Raw genomic sequence first — 14,756 nt, 5'->3', positions numbered from 1 at the left:
AAAGGTGACACTTCTTCATTTAAGCATATAAAGTGCCACAAAAATGCTATAAAGGAAATCAGGCCACCCAAGTTACGAAGCAGGCTTTCTGCATGAGAGGTTCTTGCTGACCTGAATGCTGCAGCTATAAAATAAAGGCAGCTCTCTGCTTTCATGGAAATCAGAAAAACTTGTGCCCTCACTGCAATCCAGGTGCCTTTTCTCCCTTGCTGTCTGTCTCTATTCCTGGTCATGCTGGGTGACTGTGTGGGCTGTGAGGTAGCCCCACTGACTGCTTACGGACATCTGCTGTGCTGCTGTCAGCGCAAGGGGCTTGTTTCCTGAGTCTCTTTCTCATAGAGTTATCAATGCTTGTGAAGCGTTCAGGGGTGATAGTGGGGAGGGCAGAGAGAAGCTGCCCAGGAGGCTAATATGTATGTCTCCTTAAAGTCAATAAGGATACAGAAGTGATGCTGGCCAAACAAGGTATTGAATGGATGTGGTTGGTTGTGTGTCACTGCTCCAGTGTCAGAGGAGGATATGGGGCAGTTCTGTGAGCAACAGCAGTGACGTGATTGAATAAACTGAAGTTTCCAAAACGAAGATTATCCAGCCATATAAATGTGTCCTTGCTCATCCCTGCTTAACGCTGTTCTTGTCATCTCTTCACAGTCATCCCGTTCAAAGGGGTGGGTTGCACAGGTGAGCTTCTGGTTTCTCATAGCTGGGTGCTGCCTGCCAGCTGCAGAAAGCACTGCCTGCTCCTGGTCTGATGCTGTGGATGCTGCCTGCCAGACACTGCTGCAGACTCCTGGGCTGCCCTTGAAGGCAATTTACCAATGGTTAACCAGTAAGTGAGAACATCTGGGGAGTATTTTCAGTTTGCTTCATTATGCTTAGCTTAAAGACAGAAGAGCTTTGTCTTTTCCCTTTCTCTCAAGAGTGGGGCAGGGGTTAGTTCTGAGTTACTTAAATGTAATTTCAGCAATGTCCTCACTCTAGAGTTCAACGAAAAGATCTGGAGATCAGTCAATGAGTTTCAGCATGGCAGCTGCCTAAAAGTCTGGTTGAGAATAAGTGGGTAGTGGATTCCTATTGCCCTTCTTGCTCCCTCAAGCCTAGGGAGATTTCCTGGCTGCCAAAGGGTGGGTCTGTTCTGTTCTCCAGCAATAAAAAGCAGATGATTTTCCTTCTTAAAATACACAAAGGGGATTGCTAGCACAGATCCTCTCCACTGTGTGTCCATCCTAGTGCGCCCGGGCAAATCCCATCCATTCTAGCAGCTAGGAAAAGCTAATCCTTGGCACTGAAGGCACTCAGATTAACCCACTGCAGGATTAGGATGCTTGAGCTGTTGTTAGCAGATTAGTATATTTGGTTGTCAGCATTTGCTGAACCTGACCTGAAAACAATTTCCAATGGGTTTACTGACTCCTGGGTGCCAGTTTCCCATAGGAAAGGTTGGAGTTGAAGCGAGTGGCTGTAAGGGTAAACTGGAGCTCCAGGGGCAGGGGATGCTTTTTGGATTTAAGCCCATCAGTGCTGGTCATGGAAACAAAAGGCTCTGTTGGGCTGGAGCTGCTGAGCTCCTGGCTTGCCGTGGGACAGGGCAAAGAGAGTTTGACTTGCCCCAGGAATCCTTGCTGGTGGCTGTATCTAGACAAGGAGTTGTATGGGTTGTATCTCACATCTGCATTTGGGACTCACTTCAGGTCAGCTCTTCCCTGCTTGTGCACATCCTTTGATGTTGAGAGCTTCTCCTTTTCATAGGCTGTTCTATTTTGAGTTGCTTGGCTGGAAACTAATATAACCATACCCTGGCCCTGGTTTTGTTCAACTGTTTCTGCTGTCTCCTGTTAAGAGAGAAATACCTCTGACCTAGATGGCAATAAAGTGTTCCTTGGTGAGGAAGAGTGGCTTTTCTAGTACTTTGCATCCTGGAGTTTGCTGCTAGTGACAGTGTGGGCCATGAAGTGGGTGAGCTGGCCACAAGTGGACTTGTCTCAGTTCCTGCACAGTGCAAAATGACTCAAAATAGAGGGCAGGGCCTCCACAGTGGTCACTTCAGGTACAAAGTGTTTGCCTTCAGCTTTCTGTGCTGGACTCAAGCTGTCTCTGCTCATAATGTCTTATTTCAGCTACTACAAGGAGAAACCATGGTTTTCTTCTTTTCTTTAAAAAACGATCTTCCTCTTGTCAGCAGGGCTCTAATTCCAGTGTGAAGTCTGCTCGTGCTAGCTCAGCACCTTGTAAATGCTCACACTGCTTTCTAGTGCACAGGTGAGTGACAGTGGAGCTGTGGTCCCATTGCAACCAGCCCTGCTATTGCGTGTGAACTGGTGTCTGAGGTGCACTGGTGCTGGTGGAGCACACCACGGTGCTGCAGGGAGTGTGCATGGGGAGGGATGGGCATGGTAGCTCTCCTTTTCCTCCTTGAAAAGAAACTTTTTTCCTCTTTTCCTTTAGTAAATTACAAATGAAGGCTCTAAAGATGGACCTTTTAAAGGTTTTTGGTGGTACAGGAAGAGAGTCTGTATATTCCTTTGCTTATCAGTGGGAAACTGCAGTGATGGTTGCTAGCTGTAAACTGTTTTCCTCTATCATGGCCCAGGATCAATACAAACTTACTTTTAAGTCAAAACAGCTTGCCTTGAAGTACTGAACACTGGATGTGTTGTGGGATCGTGATTTCATTCAGCATTGTTGCCGAGTATCTTGATTTCAAAACACATCCTTTCATGAATGTGAACTGTATTATGCTTCCATTTGTACACACAAACATTGAGGCTGAAATGTATATAACTGCATCTGGCACTCATCTAATAATACAATTTTTCTTCCTCAACAGGCCAGCAAGGATTTTCAACTGAAATCCCTGTGGAAGATATAAGTCTAAGAGTTGTTTTGGTGAAGACACACTAGAAAGGTAGGGCCTTTCCATGGATGCTTGCTTTGAGTTGGACACTGGTATTTTAGAGCTGTAGCTGCACCAAGCATCCCACGTCTGGCAATACTGTGCAGCCTAGTGAAGCAAGAGCTGTTCGGTTTTAACACATTTATAAGCACTAAGTACATTCCACTGTACTCCACTAACATACTTTAGGGGATTTCTGTAAAGCTGCATGATAAAATAACTCTGAATATTTCATCAAAGGCCCATGTCACAGTTTATTCTGAGAAAATAACTTTGAAACCCAGAATGAGAGCCTCAAGCTCCTGCCTGGCTTGCTGTGGAAACAGGACAAAGGCACTGCTCTGGTGGCATTGGTTCCACTTGTCTCTGCCACAAAACAGATGCATCATGAAATGACCAGCAAGAGCATGGGACAGCAAATGTGCTGGTTCTCCCACTTGGCCAATGTTTCCTGCACAAAACTTGCCCTGGGTTTAGATCAGTGTGGACCTAGCTGATCAGCTGTGCCTAACAGGTATGTGTGAGATAAACTTGTCTGCATCAAGTGAAGAACTTCAGGCCACCTATTCACTGGGTGAAAATGCAGTATCTAACACACTGAGGTCATTTAGAGTATCTGATGAGTAAAAACATATATATGTATGTGTATATATATATGGATACCAGCTATCAGGAAGAAAATTAACTCTATTCAGCTGAAACCAGGACCTATATGCATACTATATACAGTAGGCTATAAATAAGGCATGGGCCAGTGTGGAAAAAGTGCACTGTAGGTTTTAACATACTAGGAAGAGGGTTCTGCTTGTATTTCAGCCCATACTTGCTGTGACAGTGCTTATAAACTTGTAACTCAAAGGCCATTTCTAGGACAAGAGGAGAATGACCGTGTGCATACCTGGTGGGATATACAAAGTGAAAACAGGAAAGATGTTAATGCCACCACACTGAGTTCAGGCCTAGTTTTCTTCAAGGAACAGGTTATGCGTGAGCAGTTTGTGATCAGTGTGCAGAGCATAATATCTGGCTGATATGAAATAATCATACTTAAGCCATTGGTTTCCTCATCAGAATACCTTCAGAGGGTGGACTGCAGACCTACACTGATAAGAGGCAATGGCCGTGTTGGCTGGGTACCCTGCCTTTCTCCACAGTTGGCAAATCCATGTTCAAGCAAGCTTTGTGTTCCTGTTCCAAAGGCCAAGGAAGCTCCAGAAGGGTTTGCTCCCAGCCCCATGATGTTGCTTGTAATGGTTGAGGATAGGTGCTAGTTTATTCACTGCCTTTAGATTTGACGTGCAGGAGTCCCCAGCAAGACTGCTTGGTAGGCACTGTAGTTGCACAAGATAAGGATCATCTTGATGATGAAGCATGTTTTTGATTGGCCATAATCATTTAAATTTGAGGGGAAACAAGCAGAAACATAAAATGAATGGAGTGGATGTGGTGAGGCTGCGGTCCTGTAGCAGGCAGAGATGCAGGTGGAGACTGATCACTTAGTGTGGCTTGTTCTGTTCCTGTGGGACTGGCTTGGAATGGGGGGCAGGAACCTTTTCTGTATCCGTAAACAAAAACTTTACTTGTACAAAATGCTTGAAACCAGTATCTTAAAATAAATCTTGGAAAAGCCCATGCAGTACTTTAGGTTTGGGGTTACCTTCTTGCCTGCCTTTTCCTTCTGGCTCTGACATGAGGAAGAGTCTCCCCGTGGTTTCTAGAGTTCTCCAGATGCAGTAATTCCTGGAAGTCCAGCTTTAAGGCCAGGTTCAGGGATTTTCAACAGCATGTGGTCCTGCAAGGAATAGATATGAAGTATAAAAATACAAGATAGCTATACATGTGCTTGCTGTGCAAGAGAAGTTACTCATAGCTATGATGTTTAGCACTATAGAATGTCCCCAAGTGCCCAGTCCTGGGAGAAGCTTAGCTTTCAGCTCCATCTGGGGCTATGGGAAGATCTGTAGCTGCTCATAGGATCCATTCCAACCCAGGCTGTTCCTGCGGCTATCCCTTTGAGCGTCCCCATTCCCACACAGGAATGCTGCCCTAGCTATCAGCTTGAGATGCAGTGTTTTGCAGTGGAGTGCCGAGCTTCCTTCCCTCCTTGTGGTAGAGATAGGGAAAGACAAAGCGGGAGGGAGCCGGAGAGCACACACTCGCTAGCTTGTGATGCCAGCAAGTTGGGAGCCTGCGTTGCTCTGCCTGTTACAAAAGGCCCTCGTTAAGTAAGCACTTATGCAAGATACAAGTGATTGTTTTGGGGAGGCTGGAGCTCGGGCAGGAAGTGCCTGCCTGCTGTGGTTTCACACTGATGCCTGATCATCAGGTTGTCTGAAATCTCTCTAGATAAGACTGAGCAGCGGAGACTCCTCGGCACTGGTGGTAGCTGAATTACAGCTGTGAGACGCTGCCAAAAAGCCTGTGTGGATCCTTGTGAGTAGTATTCCTGATCCTTCTAAAGGGTGTTTGGGAGTGACAACTGCAGGCAGGGGAATACTGCAGATGGGTACTGCTGGTGGTAAATAGAGGGAGGCAGGCGGTGGCAGACAGGAGTGAAACTATCGATTGGTTTTAAAATAGGACTCTCCTCCTAGACTTCCATAAGCAAGTATGGGCTTCTGTGAAGCTGCCTAATCAATTCTCTTCCAAATATGCTAACAAAAGAGAAATGTGGTGCTGAATTCAATTACAGCACTGTCAGGAGAACACAGATTTAGCCTGACGGTGAAATCAAAGGGCCAACTATTCCCATGTGCTGCTTTGGAGTGGCCATAAGCCAATGTTCAAGAACAGGACAAGTGTGCAGTGATATTTCCGATCCTACATTTTCCTTGCGTTCTGGAATCTGCGGGTCAGTTATTTCCTGAGACAGAAGTGGTATCTTTAATAGTGCAAGTGGATTTTCCTTTTCAGAGCTTGCTGTGTATCCACTGAAGACTGCGTTTTGGGGTTTGACATCTTGAGTTAAATGAGTTCTTCCACATAGGATTTTAATTTTTAAAGAAGGGTTTCTGTTTTGATGGACCTGGAAAGGAAAAAGCTCGTAGGGATTTACAGAAAGCAGAATTTCCCCTCCCACTTCCTTGTGATGTGTCTGGATGCAGCTCAGCCCATGAACAAAGCCCAGAACTATAAAAGCATCCATTGAAGTGGGGACTGGAATTTATTAGTTCAGTGCTGAGCAGCTTGGAACAACTCAGTTATTCCTGCCATTCCAGTTACTATTCGATGCCTGGAAGGCACTGAAGTGCCATTGTATAGAGAAGGCCATTCAAGTACTGAACTGTGAGAGGGAATCTGTTACTTATAGTGTGGATGCATGTATGCTTACTCTTGCAGGTGGCATACAACTTTTCCTTGATAGAATAAATGCTGGACTAACAGAGATCACTTGGGAGAGCTCAAGTCACTATGTATAAACCTTGAAAAACTGTAGTGTGTAGTTTGTATAACCTGTAAAGTTCTTGAGATCTGCTAAAGCCTTTAAATTTTACCTACAGCCAATAGAAAAGGAGGTCATACCATCATGAAAAGTTATTTTGCAGGCTCTGTAGGATCAGAGGTAAACGTGAAAAGCTACATTGAACCCAAAAGTACCTGCCTGCAAAACCAAGCCTAAGGTTTTCATATTTCTTCCTAAAACTGATAGGCTGTTTTCTTCACTAAAGCTGCAATAGCTGTGTAAGATAAGATGGGATCACTCTTACACTTGCTAATTATTTAGGTCTTAAACCCTGTGCAATGCATCCATAGCCAAACCCAAGCTCTCTCTTGCATTATGCCAGTAAGGGATGGGTGGTGGCAGAGCAGGCTGCTCTGCAGCCTAGCAAGGTCTCTCTGCTTCTGTGGGTCAGTGTTGTCCAGAGCCCAGCAGCCTTCCTAGCTGTTTGTAGTGTTTGCTCCCCATCTGAAACTCATGGGGGAGCCATTGCAGTCCTAGGGGCTGGTGAAGGCTGTTAACAGAAAATCTCAGGCATTGAGACAGGTTTTTCCAGATCCATCAAGTGATCCAATGAGCTGGGGAGAGTTTGCAGACTTAAAAACCCATGAGACACTATTAAAGATGCTACCAGTAGAAATCCTTGAGCTATTGGAAGAGGATTCTGGGGAGGTATCACTGGTTTGCCCTGCTTTGGGGCAATTTTCTGGGCTGCTGGCACTGTCAAGAGGATGCTGGTTCAAAGGCAGATGCTCCTAGCCCATGCAAGGCCTTTTTGGTTCTTAGGAAAACACCACAAACAAGTCAGCAGTAAAAACTGGGGAATTTACAATGCAATTTCTAAAACAGTCTCTGGATATGGAACAAACCCAGCCATGCATCAGGATAGCCAAACAATACCTCTAATCTGTGGCAGGGTAAAATGGATGCCATGCACAAGCTGAAGATTCTGGTGATGCTTCTGGCTCTGGCTGTTTTCGTGGCTGTAGTGATACTGAATGCTGGAGATGCCACTGGGACGTTCAAAGGTAATGCAAACAAACTGGCTTTGTTCAGAGATGGATTTCATGCATTATGTCATTTGATGATTTACAATGCCTTAGGTGGGTTAGATCTGTTTGCTACCACACTGCTTCTCCAAATACACCTTTATATTTGAAAGATGGAAGCAGCTGGTGTATCCTTCAGGAATTACAGCCAGGGGACTGAAATCCAGTCCTTGAAATCCAGGTCTTGTCCTGGATGAACCTGGGTCTAGTGCAGGTGAAAGGCAGTCTTTGCATACACTGCCCTTCCATCCTGGGGAAAGCTGCTATATGCTTATTGAGGTCAGTGATGCCTGGTTTGAACACTTCCCAGCTGAAACTGTCAGAAGTGGGCATTGTGCTTCTCTCTGGCTTCTGCATGCAACTGGCTTTTCTGGTTCTGTGTGAGAGGGAAGGTGCTCAGGGATCCCCACTGGGACAGTGATTCTGTAACGGGTGTCTAAAGGAGAGCCAACTGCAGCACATGGCTTGGTTTCACCTCTGGCATCCTTTCATCTCCCTCAGATTCACTGAGGTATGGCCTAAGCCTTGAGGAAGATTACAAGATGAGGGAATTCAGGAGTCTTTCCCCATCCTTGGTGTGTAGTAACACTTGTACCTGCAATAACGTTCACCACCACAGGTCTGTTCAGGTCAACCCCTGGAAACATCTCGGCCAAGTACAACACTGACTTCACACCAGCTGGCTGGACTTTCCTCATCTGGAATGTCATCTATGCCTGGCAGCTTGCCTGGCTTCTCTATGCCTTGTCGGGGATCTGTCGAAGGTATTTGCCCTGCTTATGGTACACATAAGAGATAATGGTGTTTCCCTTCTGTAGTTCAGTCTCTTACTCCCTTTTCTGGGCCTCCTAACCAGAGTAAACACACTGTCATTTCCCTTGACATGCTGAAGATCGGCATCTTTTAGGTTGAGGGTCAAAGCTGAGAAGCAGTTTGGAGTTGTGTATGAACTGCTGTAACGTGTGGGCACGTTACAAAGCATGAGGCCTCGTTTCCACTCCTTCATGTGATCTGACTGTTACCCAGTAGTATTTCCCAATGCTAGAGGCTGGGAATTCACAGGGGCAAAATTACTGAGTTATGGAGCTAATGCTTTGAGTTTACTTGCTGTGAGAGATCAGAGATTTGGCATTGGGAAGTTTTGGGGCTGTAAGATCAATAACTGCCTCATGTAATATCTGTAGTACTGTGATGTCTTCTGTGGGATACACTTACATCGCAGCTCTTCTGTCAAGGGGGACCATGGACTGCTTAGTTTAAGTATCTGCTGTTTTCACATGACTTGTAAGAATTTCTCAGTTGGCAACACTGAAGGTTGAGGGAAGAATGATGTATGTGTTTGTACAAGAGTGATCAAGTCCATATACATGTATGTGTGCACACGTAAAATGTGTATCTACATATGCATTCACACTATGATCCCATAAGCCTTTTCTCCCTGGGAACTGGGCTAAAATCCTATGATCACACCATTGCTACCACCACCAGTGTCACAAGCTTTGCATCATCTGTGGAGCAGTCTTTAGTTATGTGCAGAGACCAGCACGTTCTGTATTGTGGGACAATGTTCTGATGGGGAAAGCCATAAGGAGTGTGTGTCTGAGAAAGATGCAGAGGGGAAATAGTCTGATTTAGGCTGAAATACTTAACTCTAGTGTAGAGTCCCTGTTGGTATGAGGAAAATGAAGGCAGGAAAGCTTGGTTAGTCAATGCAGAAGAAAAATGCCTTTCTCCATAACCACTTTTCCTGGCAGGAATGAATTTGGATGTGTCTACATAAAACCAGACTTGCTGCCAATATCTTTTTATGCAGTGTGGATACTCAACAATGGCCTCAATATTGCATGGCTGTTTCTGTGGGACCGAGAGTAAGTTGCTTTTTGTTACAAATGCTTTCTAAACCTCTTGTTGGCACTGTCTGAATACTCTATTTTGCCCTTCCCTTCTGTGTGAACACTTAATCAGACCTGTAAAACTTCAAGGCAGGCCTTAGCTAAAGGTAGCCTTCATAAAAGTTTGGCACAATATTATCTTGCCCATGAGGTGGATTGGGTATTGAAGTCTAAGATCCCCTAATGTTGCCGCTGTTCCGTGTTGTTCTTCCTCCACAGGTAAGACAGGAGCTGTGCCTCTCTTTGTAAATACAGTTAAGCTCCTTGCCTCGGTTTGTTTTCATAATCATGGTCACATGAAGGGCTTATAATAACACCACTGTCAAGAGATGAAGAAATCAGTTGCAGCCAGGAAAATAATAACTTTGTGATGAACACAGTAGAACAGCAGTAGGCTCCATGTAGTGATTACCTTTATTAAAGGCTGATTAACTTAAAGCCAGCAAACACTAAAGCTATGAATTAAGGCATTAAGGCACCACTGAAAAAACCTATGCTGTGTGTGTATGTTCTTTGTCCTAGATGCCTCCTCCCAGCCCTGGTGCTCCTGGTAGCTCTCACTCTTGCTACGTTTGTCTGCCTCGTCATTTCACACCGAGCCTTGAGAGCCCATTCCTCGTGGCTTGTGAAGGGCCACAAAGCTGAGCTCTGGCTCACCCGCATCCTAGTAGGTGACACTTGGGAAACGGCTGTTGGTAAATGCTAAAAGCTCTGTGCAGTGCTGCTGGTACCAAGGGAGATTTAATGGCAGGAGATGGGTAAGGGAAGGCTTCTGCCCTGACTTCACCTTGTGCTTGCTGCAGGTGCACACAAGCTTAATTGCATCGTTCTCATTGGGCATAATCTTGGTCTTTGGTCTTAAAAGGTCTTTTCTAACCTAGTTGATTCTATGATTCTATGTTTCTATGATAATGGGAAAGATTCAGAGCAATATCAGTATCTGAAGGAGGAATATAGGGATGCTGGGGATGGACTCTTCATTAGGGACTGTAGTGGTAGGACAAGGGGTAATGGGTTAAAACTTAAACAGGGGAAATTTAGCTTGGATATAAGGAGGAAATTCTTTCCTGTTAGGGTGGTGAGGCACTGGAATGGGTTGCCCAGGGAGGTTGTGAATGCTCCATCCCTGGCAGTGTTCAAGGCCAGATTGGATGAGGCCTTGGGTGATATGGTTTAGAGCAAGGTGTCCCTGCCCATGGCAGGGGGGTTGGAACCTGATGATCTTAAGGTCCTTTCCAACCCTAACTATTCTATGATTCTATGGTTCTATATTCCTTTGCTGCTACAGAATTAAGTTTCCAGTGAAGTGTGAAGACTTCAGCCGAGACCTGTGTTTGGGATGGGAAGAATATTTCTTGCAGAGGGAAAAGCCATTGCTATGGGTGGCTTCTGTTGCTGTAGCTGATGATGTCCCTTGTATCTGATTACAAGAAGCTATCTATTTCTTGTACACTGCTCAAGGTTTCAAGTGCATCTGCCTTTGATTTTGCCAGATTCTGGAAGGAAATGATGATTCTGCTGTCCTTGACAAGAGTGGGTGTTTCCTTGGCAAACTGCACAGAGAACACAAACATACTCCACCACTCCTTTGTTCCTCCCCTGTTCCTCTCTCCTAGCTCAAACCTACCACCCTGACCCCTTCCTCCCCATCCAGGACACCTCACCCTGCAGTTCCTTCCATGCCTGTGTGTGCTTTAACCACCTTTGATTCCTTTGCTTGATGTTGACATTGTTCAGTGACAGAGCTTAACACGCTCCTCCAAGGAGCTAGGAGGGTTTTTGGTGAAGGGGGAGTCTGCAAAGCTGGGAGGGTTTGGATAGAAAAGTTCCTACCAACCCTGCTGGAAATGTGTCTGCATCTCTTGATACAAACTGGGAGCAGGCTGTCCTTTACACTATTGTACTGCACTGTAACACAGGAAATGGGAATAGCTGGGTTCCCCATCCTTGCTCAGGAGTGACTCCAGCCCTTGACAGTACCCACTTCAGGCTCCATGTGGCAAAGATATTTGCTGGGAGGTTGCTAAGATCCAGAAAGCTTTCTCTTTGCCAGTTACAGCAGCCTGCAACAGCTGGGCTGGGCAGCCAGGCAGACTGTATGCTTTGGGGTGTGGATGGGAAGTCCCTGACGATGGGATCACAGGGCTTTATATGTGGAATTCTGCAGCTGGGGTGGATTTCTGGGGTACTTTGGGCAAGCCAAGGCTTCAACCCTTCTCAGTATTGAGGGGCTTTCCCTGCAGCTGTGTCCGGAAGGCTGGTTTAATTGCCCAAGTACCTATGGATCACAAAAGACAATTGGGAATCACCTTTTTTTATCACTGGTTATCATCTTGCTGTGCTATTTGGCAGGTCCAGAATGGGCTGGCGCTGTATGCAACATGGACCAGCATTGCCACCCTGCTGAACTTTGCCATTGTGCTGATCTACAAGTGGAATGTGGCCAATGAGACAGCAACGACTGCTTGTCTCAGCATCCTTGGTCTCAGCCTTCTAATATGGTAAGCATCCTCATGGGTTCCCACCAAACCCTTCCAACCACTCACGAATGGGCTGGACTATCTGTGCCAATTCATTCACAGTCTGTCCATGTACCAGCACAGAGTACAGTGGCCCCTTATAATTCATGGCAGATGAGCAAGGACCCTGTGAATAGCTCTTCTTCCATGACCCTCAGCAATGCCAATAAGCACATGCTGTGGGCCAGGAATAGATTGCTTGGATGAGCCCAACCTGCCCTAAGTTTACATATGAGGGCTTGACATGGAAAACAACATGAAACATGGCTTTTCCACCCAAACTTCTAATAAAAGATTATCTTCTCAATCTAGGTAAATGAACAATTTTGGATTCTGGTCCAAACTGGCCTGCCAAAAGGAAAAAAATCTTTGTCTAATTCCTTTAAGGAATCAAAGTCTGGAGAAAAGATTTACTTTGCCTCTTTTTCTTCACAGGTTTTGTCTAGAAAACTTTGTCCTTGACCAGTATGTCCGCTATAACCTCACAGTCTACCCAGTGGTCATAACAGCTCTGACTGGCAGCGCATGCAAGAACTTCTTGTTTTCATTCCCAACAACAAATGGTGTTTTTATAGGTGAATCTTTTGGGCTGTTTCCAACTCTTGTAAAAGGAGGAGAGAAAACATTTCTACATCTTTCCTGTTTATTAAGGGCAGGAAAGTAGTATTTAGAACTGTCTCGTAGAAAGTAGTATTTAGAGGGATTTATTAGGAGGTATTAATCTTGCAAAGTAAAGAGTAGAGCAGAAATCACTGCCCATGAGCCTTGGGGCTGACTTCAAACCTTGTGTTGCCTCAAGTTCACTTCCCAGTGCAATATGTTTATCCTTCAATTCTCTATTATCCACTTGGGTCCTCTGTTTGTAGCTCCATTTGACAGGGGGTGGGCGGAAGGAAGAGGAGGGCTGGGATGAGGGCTGTGGACTTCCATTTATTCTATATCATTTAGGATATAGGGTCAGTACATAAGCTTCTGACCTAAAGAGGGGTTGTATTTAAATTTCACAGTTCAAAACTCTGTGCATGCTCCTCTCCTATGCAGAATTGGGCTAGCCTTCTGTTTTCCCAGGATTGTTTGGTTGCTGCATGCCACTGTAGCTGAGTGTAGTCATCCATTGTCAAAGGGCTCAAGCTGTCCAAATACTGTGTAATCAGTCTGGCAAAAGCTATGCCATTGAGTGGTGTTACGCTGGCATGAAAGGGACTGAGCTGTGTGAGCTCTGGATCCTGCTGCAGCAGTTTGAGATGCCCGTTTCCACTGTAACATCAGCAGAAGCTGCCATGGACCAGTGCTAAAGCTAATGTCTGGACTGGCACCATTGCGGTCACTCCAGCGTGTGTTCCCTTTGGCTGTAAGGGCAGCTGGAGCTTGGTAGTGCCCAAAAGAACCCAACAGGACTTAGCAGAGCCTGTCTGCCAAAGGCATGAGGGCACTGGAGACATCTCCTGATGGTTGTGGCCACCAGGAGTGTGAGGGTATGTGTGATCTGGCACACTGTGTTCCTGCAATGGCATCTTTAGTGGTTCAGCTTGTTTGGCTGGTAGGTCAGGAATGTGCTTTTCCCAAACTAGTGCATGTTTCTTTATATAGTTCAACTATTCCTGGAGTGTTTCGTTAATGTAATGCACTTTTCTTTCTGTGGCCATAAAGCCCCCCCTTTAGACATTCCTTGACCTGGAAGCATTGGGTGTTTGACTGGATAGCAGTGAAACGCTGATGGGGGGTAGTGGTTCCTGTACAGGGGGTTTCTTGTTTTCCTCTCTCCCTGAATGCTTCTGTACTAGGAGCTGTGATATGACAAGAGGGACTGACTTTCTCATGCACTAACGTGCTTCTGTCTTTGTTTTCTAGTTGTTCTGCTGGCAATCACGTGCTTCATTTTTGCTGTTCGGCTGGGACTTGTTGCATGGAGACACTTTAGGAGACCATTGGAAGCATCAGAAAACCCAGACCCATAGGGCACAGTGGCCTGAGACCTCTGGCATACTTTAAATGGAGAAAAAAGGATCTGGCATCTGCTGGTCTGTCCTTCCAGTATCAATTGCCTTATGCTCTCTGTTTCTTCCCCTTCCAAATACAGATGCTTGTCTGCAAACCTCTCCCGCTCCTAAGTTCCCTCAGCTCAGCTGCTCACAGCCCCACTTTGAATCCATGCCCTTCTTCATCTGGTTTCACTCAGGATCAGTGCAGGAAAAGGCCCTTCAGCTGAGCAGCCCTGTACAGGTTTTGTGGCTCTGGCTGTTGCAGCTGTCAACAGGCACTATGCAGGCTTGCACAGACACTTCTTTATGGTTTTTCCTTGGTAGCTAATTTTCCTTAAGGCCAAGGTGAGCAGTGAGACTTCTGTCATGCCTGTGGCCATTCAGTGCTGGGTTTCTGCAGGCTCCCGTGGTGTGAGCAGGAATCCTGCAGGCAGCAACTGCTCCCTTTCCTGCTGCTTTTCGCACATGATAAAGATACTACAGCTCTGGAGATCCACCTGTGCTGTGTCAGCTCTGCTTGATACCCAGGGGGGGAGAGGAGGAGTGACTGAATATTTCTGACACAAATGCAAGCCTTCAACCTATTTTTGTTTGTAGCTCTGGAAACTGAAGATGCGTTCACCTTTCAGCATGCACTGAAGCATCTGGTGCTCTGCCCTGGTTTTTCCCTTTCTCAATTAAGTTAGTCACTGTGTCACCGCCTCTGTCTGTGACCCACAATAGCAGCAGCTTCGCTGTTCCTTCTCTGCCTATAAGACAGGAGAGATCTGGGTCAGGCAGGAGCCTTTCCCTGAGCTGTGCAGTGCAGTTTGCGCTGGCTGGATGCCTCCTGCTGGAGACCGGCTTGTAGCCATGCTGGCAGGAGGTGAGATGCGCAGATGAGGTGGTACCTGCTCGGGGTGAAGCTGCTGCTTCAAAGGGAAGCCTGTTTAAGGAAAAAAACCACTTGAACTGATAACATGAGTTCGTTCTGGATTGGTGC

General features: G+C 46.0%; 1 protein-coding gene across 3 annotated transcripts; it reads left to right on the top strand.

Moving 5' to 3' along the window:
• The first annotated feature begins 722 nt into the window (after nucleotides 1-722).
• Nucleotides 723-14,001, top strand: LOC133213743 (uncharacterized). Of its 3 annotated transcripts, XM_061356210.1 has the most exons (10): nucleotides 723-829; nucleotides 2,828-2,905; nucleotides 5,240-5,326; nucleotides 7,249-7,360; nucleotides 8,001-8,145; nucleotides 9,136-9,249; nucleotides 9,796-9,940; nucleotides 11,626-11,774; nucleotides 12,228-12,367; nucleotides 13,644-14,001. In XM_061356210.1, the coding sequence occupies exons 4-10, from the start codon at nucleotides 7,255-7,257 to the stop codon at nucleotides 13,748-13,750; spliced, it is 906 nt and encodes a 301-aa protein (XP_061212194.1). In that variant the 5' UTR covers nucleotides 723-829; nucleotides 2,828-2,905; nucleotides 5,240-5,326; nucleotides 7,249-7,254; the 3' UTR covers nucleotides 13,751-14,001. The 3 variants fall into 3 exon arrangements, with proteins under 3 accessions (XP_061212194.1, XP_061212196.1, XP_061212195.1); XM_061356212.1 differs by lacking the exon at nucleotides 5,240-5,326; XM_061356211.1 differs by lacking the exons at nucleotides 723-829; nucleotides 2,828-2,905 and adding an exon at nucleotides 5,056-5,118.
• Nucleotides 14,002-14,756: the final 755 nt, after the last annotated feature.

This window comes from Neopsephotus bourkii, unplaced genomic scaffold (assembly GCF_033783945.1).
Source record: "Neopsephotus bourkii isolate Nb327-2 ecotype Australia unplaced genomic scaffold, CSIRO-AGI_Nbou_v1 NB_845, whole genome shotgun sequence".
Classification (NCBI taxonomy): Eukaryota; Metazoa; Chordata; class Aves; order Psittaciformes; family Psittacidae; genus Neopsephotus; species Neopsephotus bourkii.
Note: the sequence above shows the minus strand (reverse complement) of the source record. Positions and strands in the feature narration are given on the sequence as shown.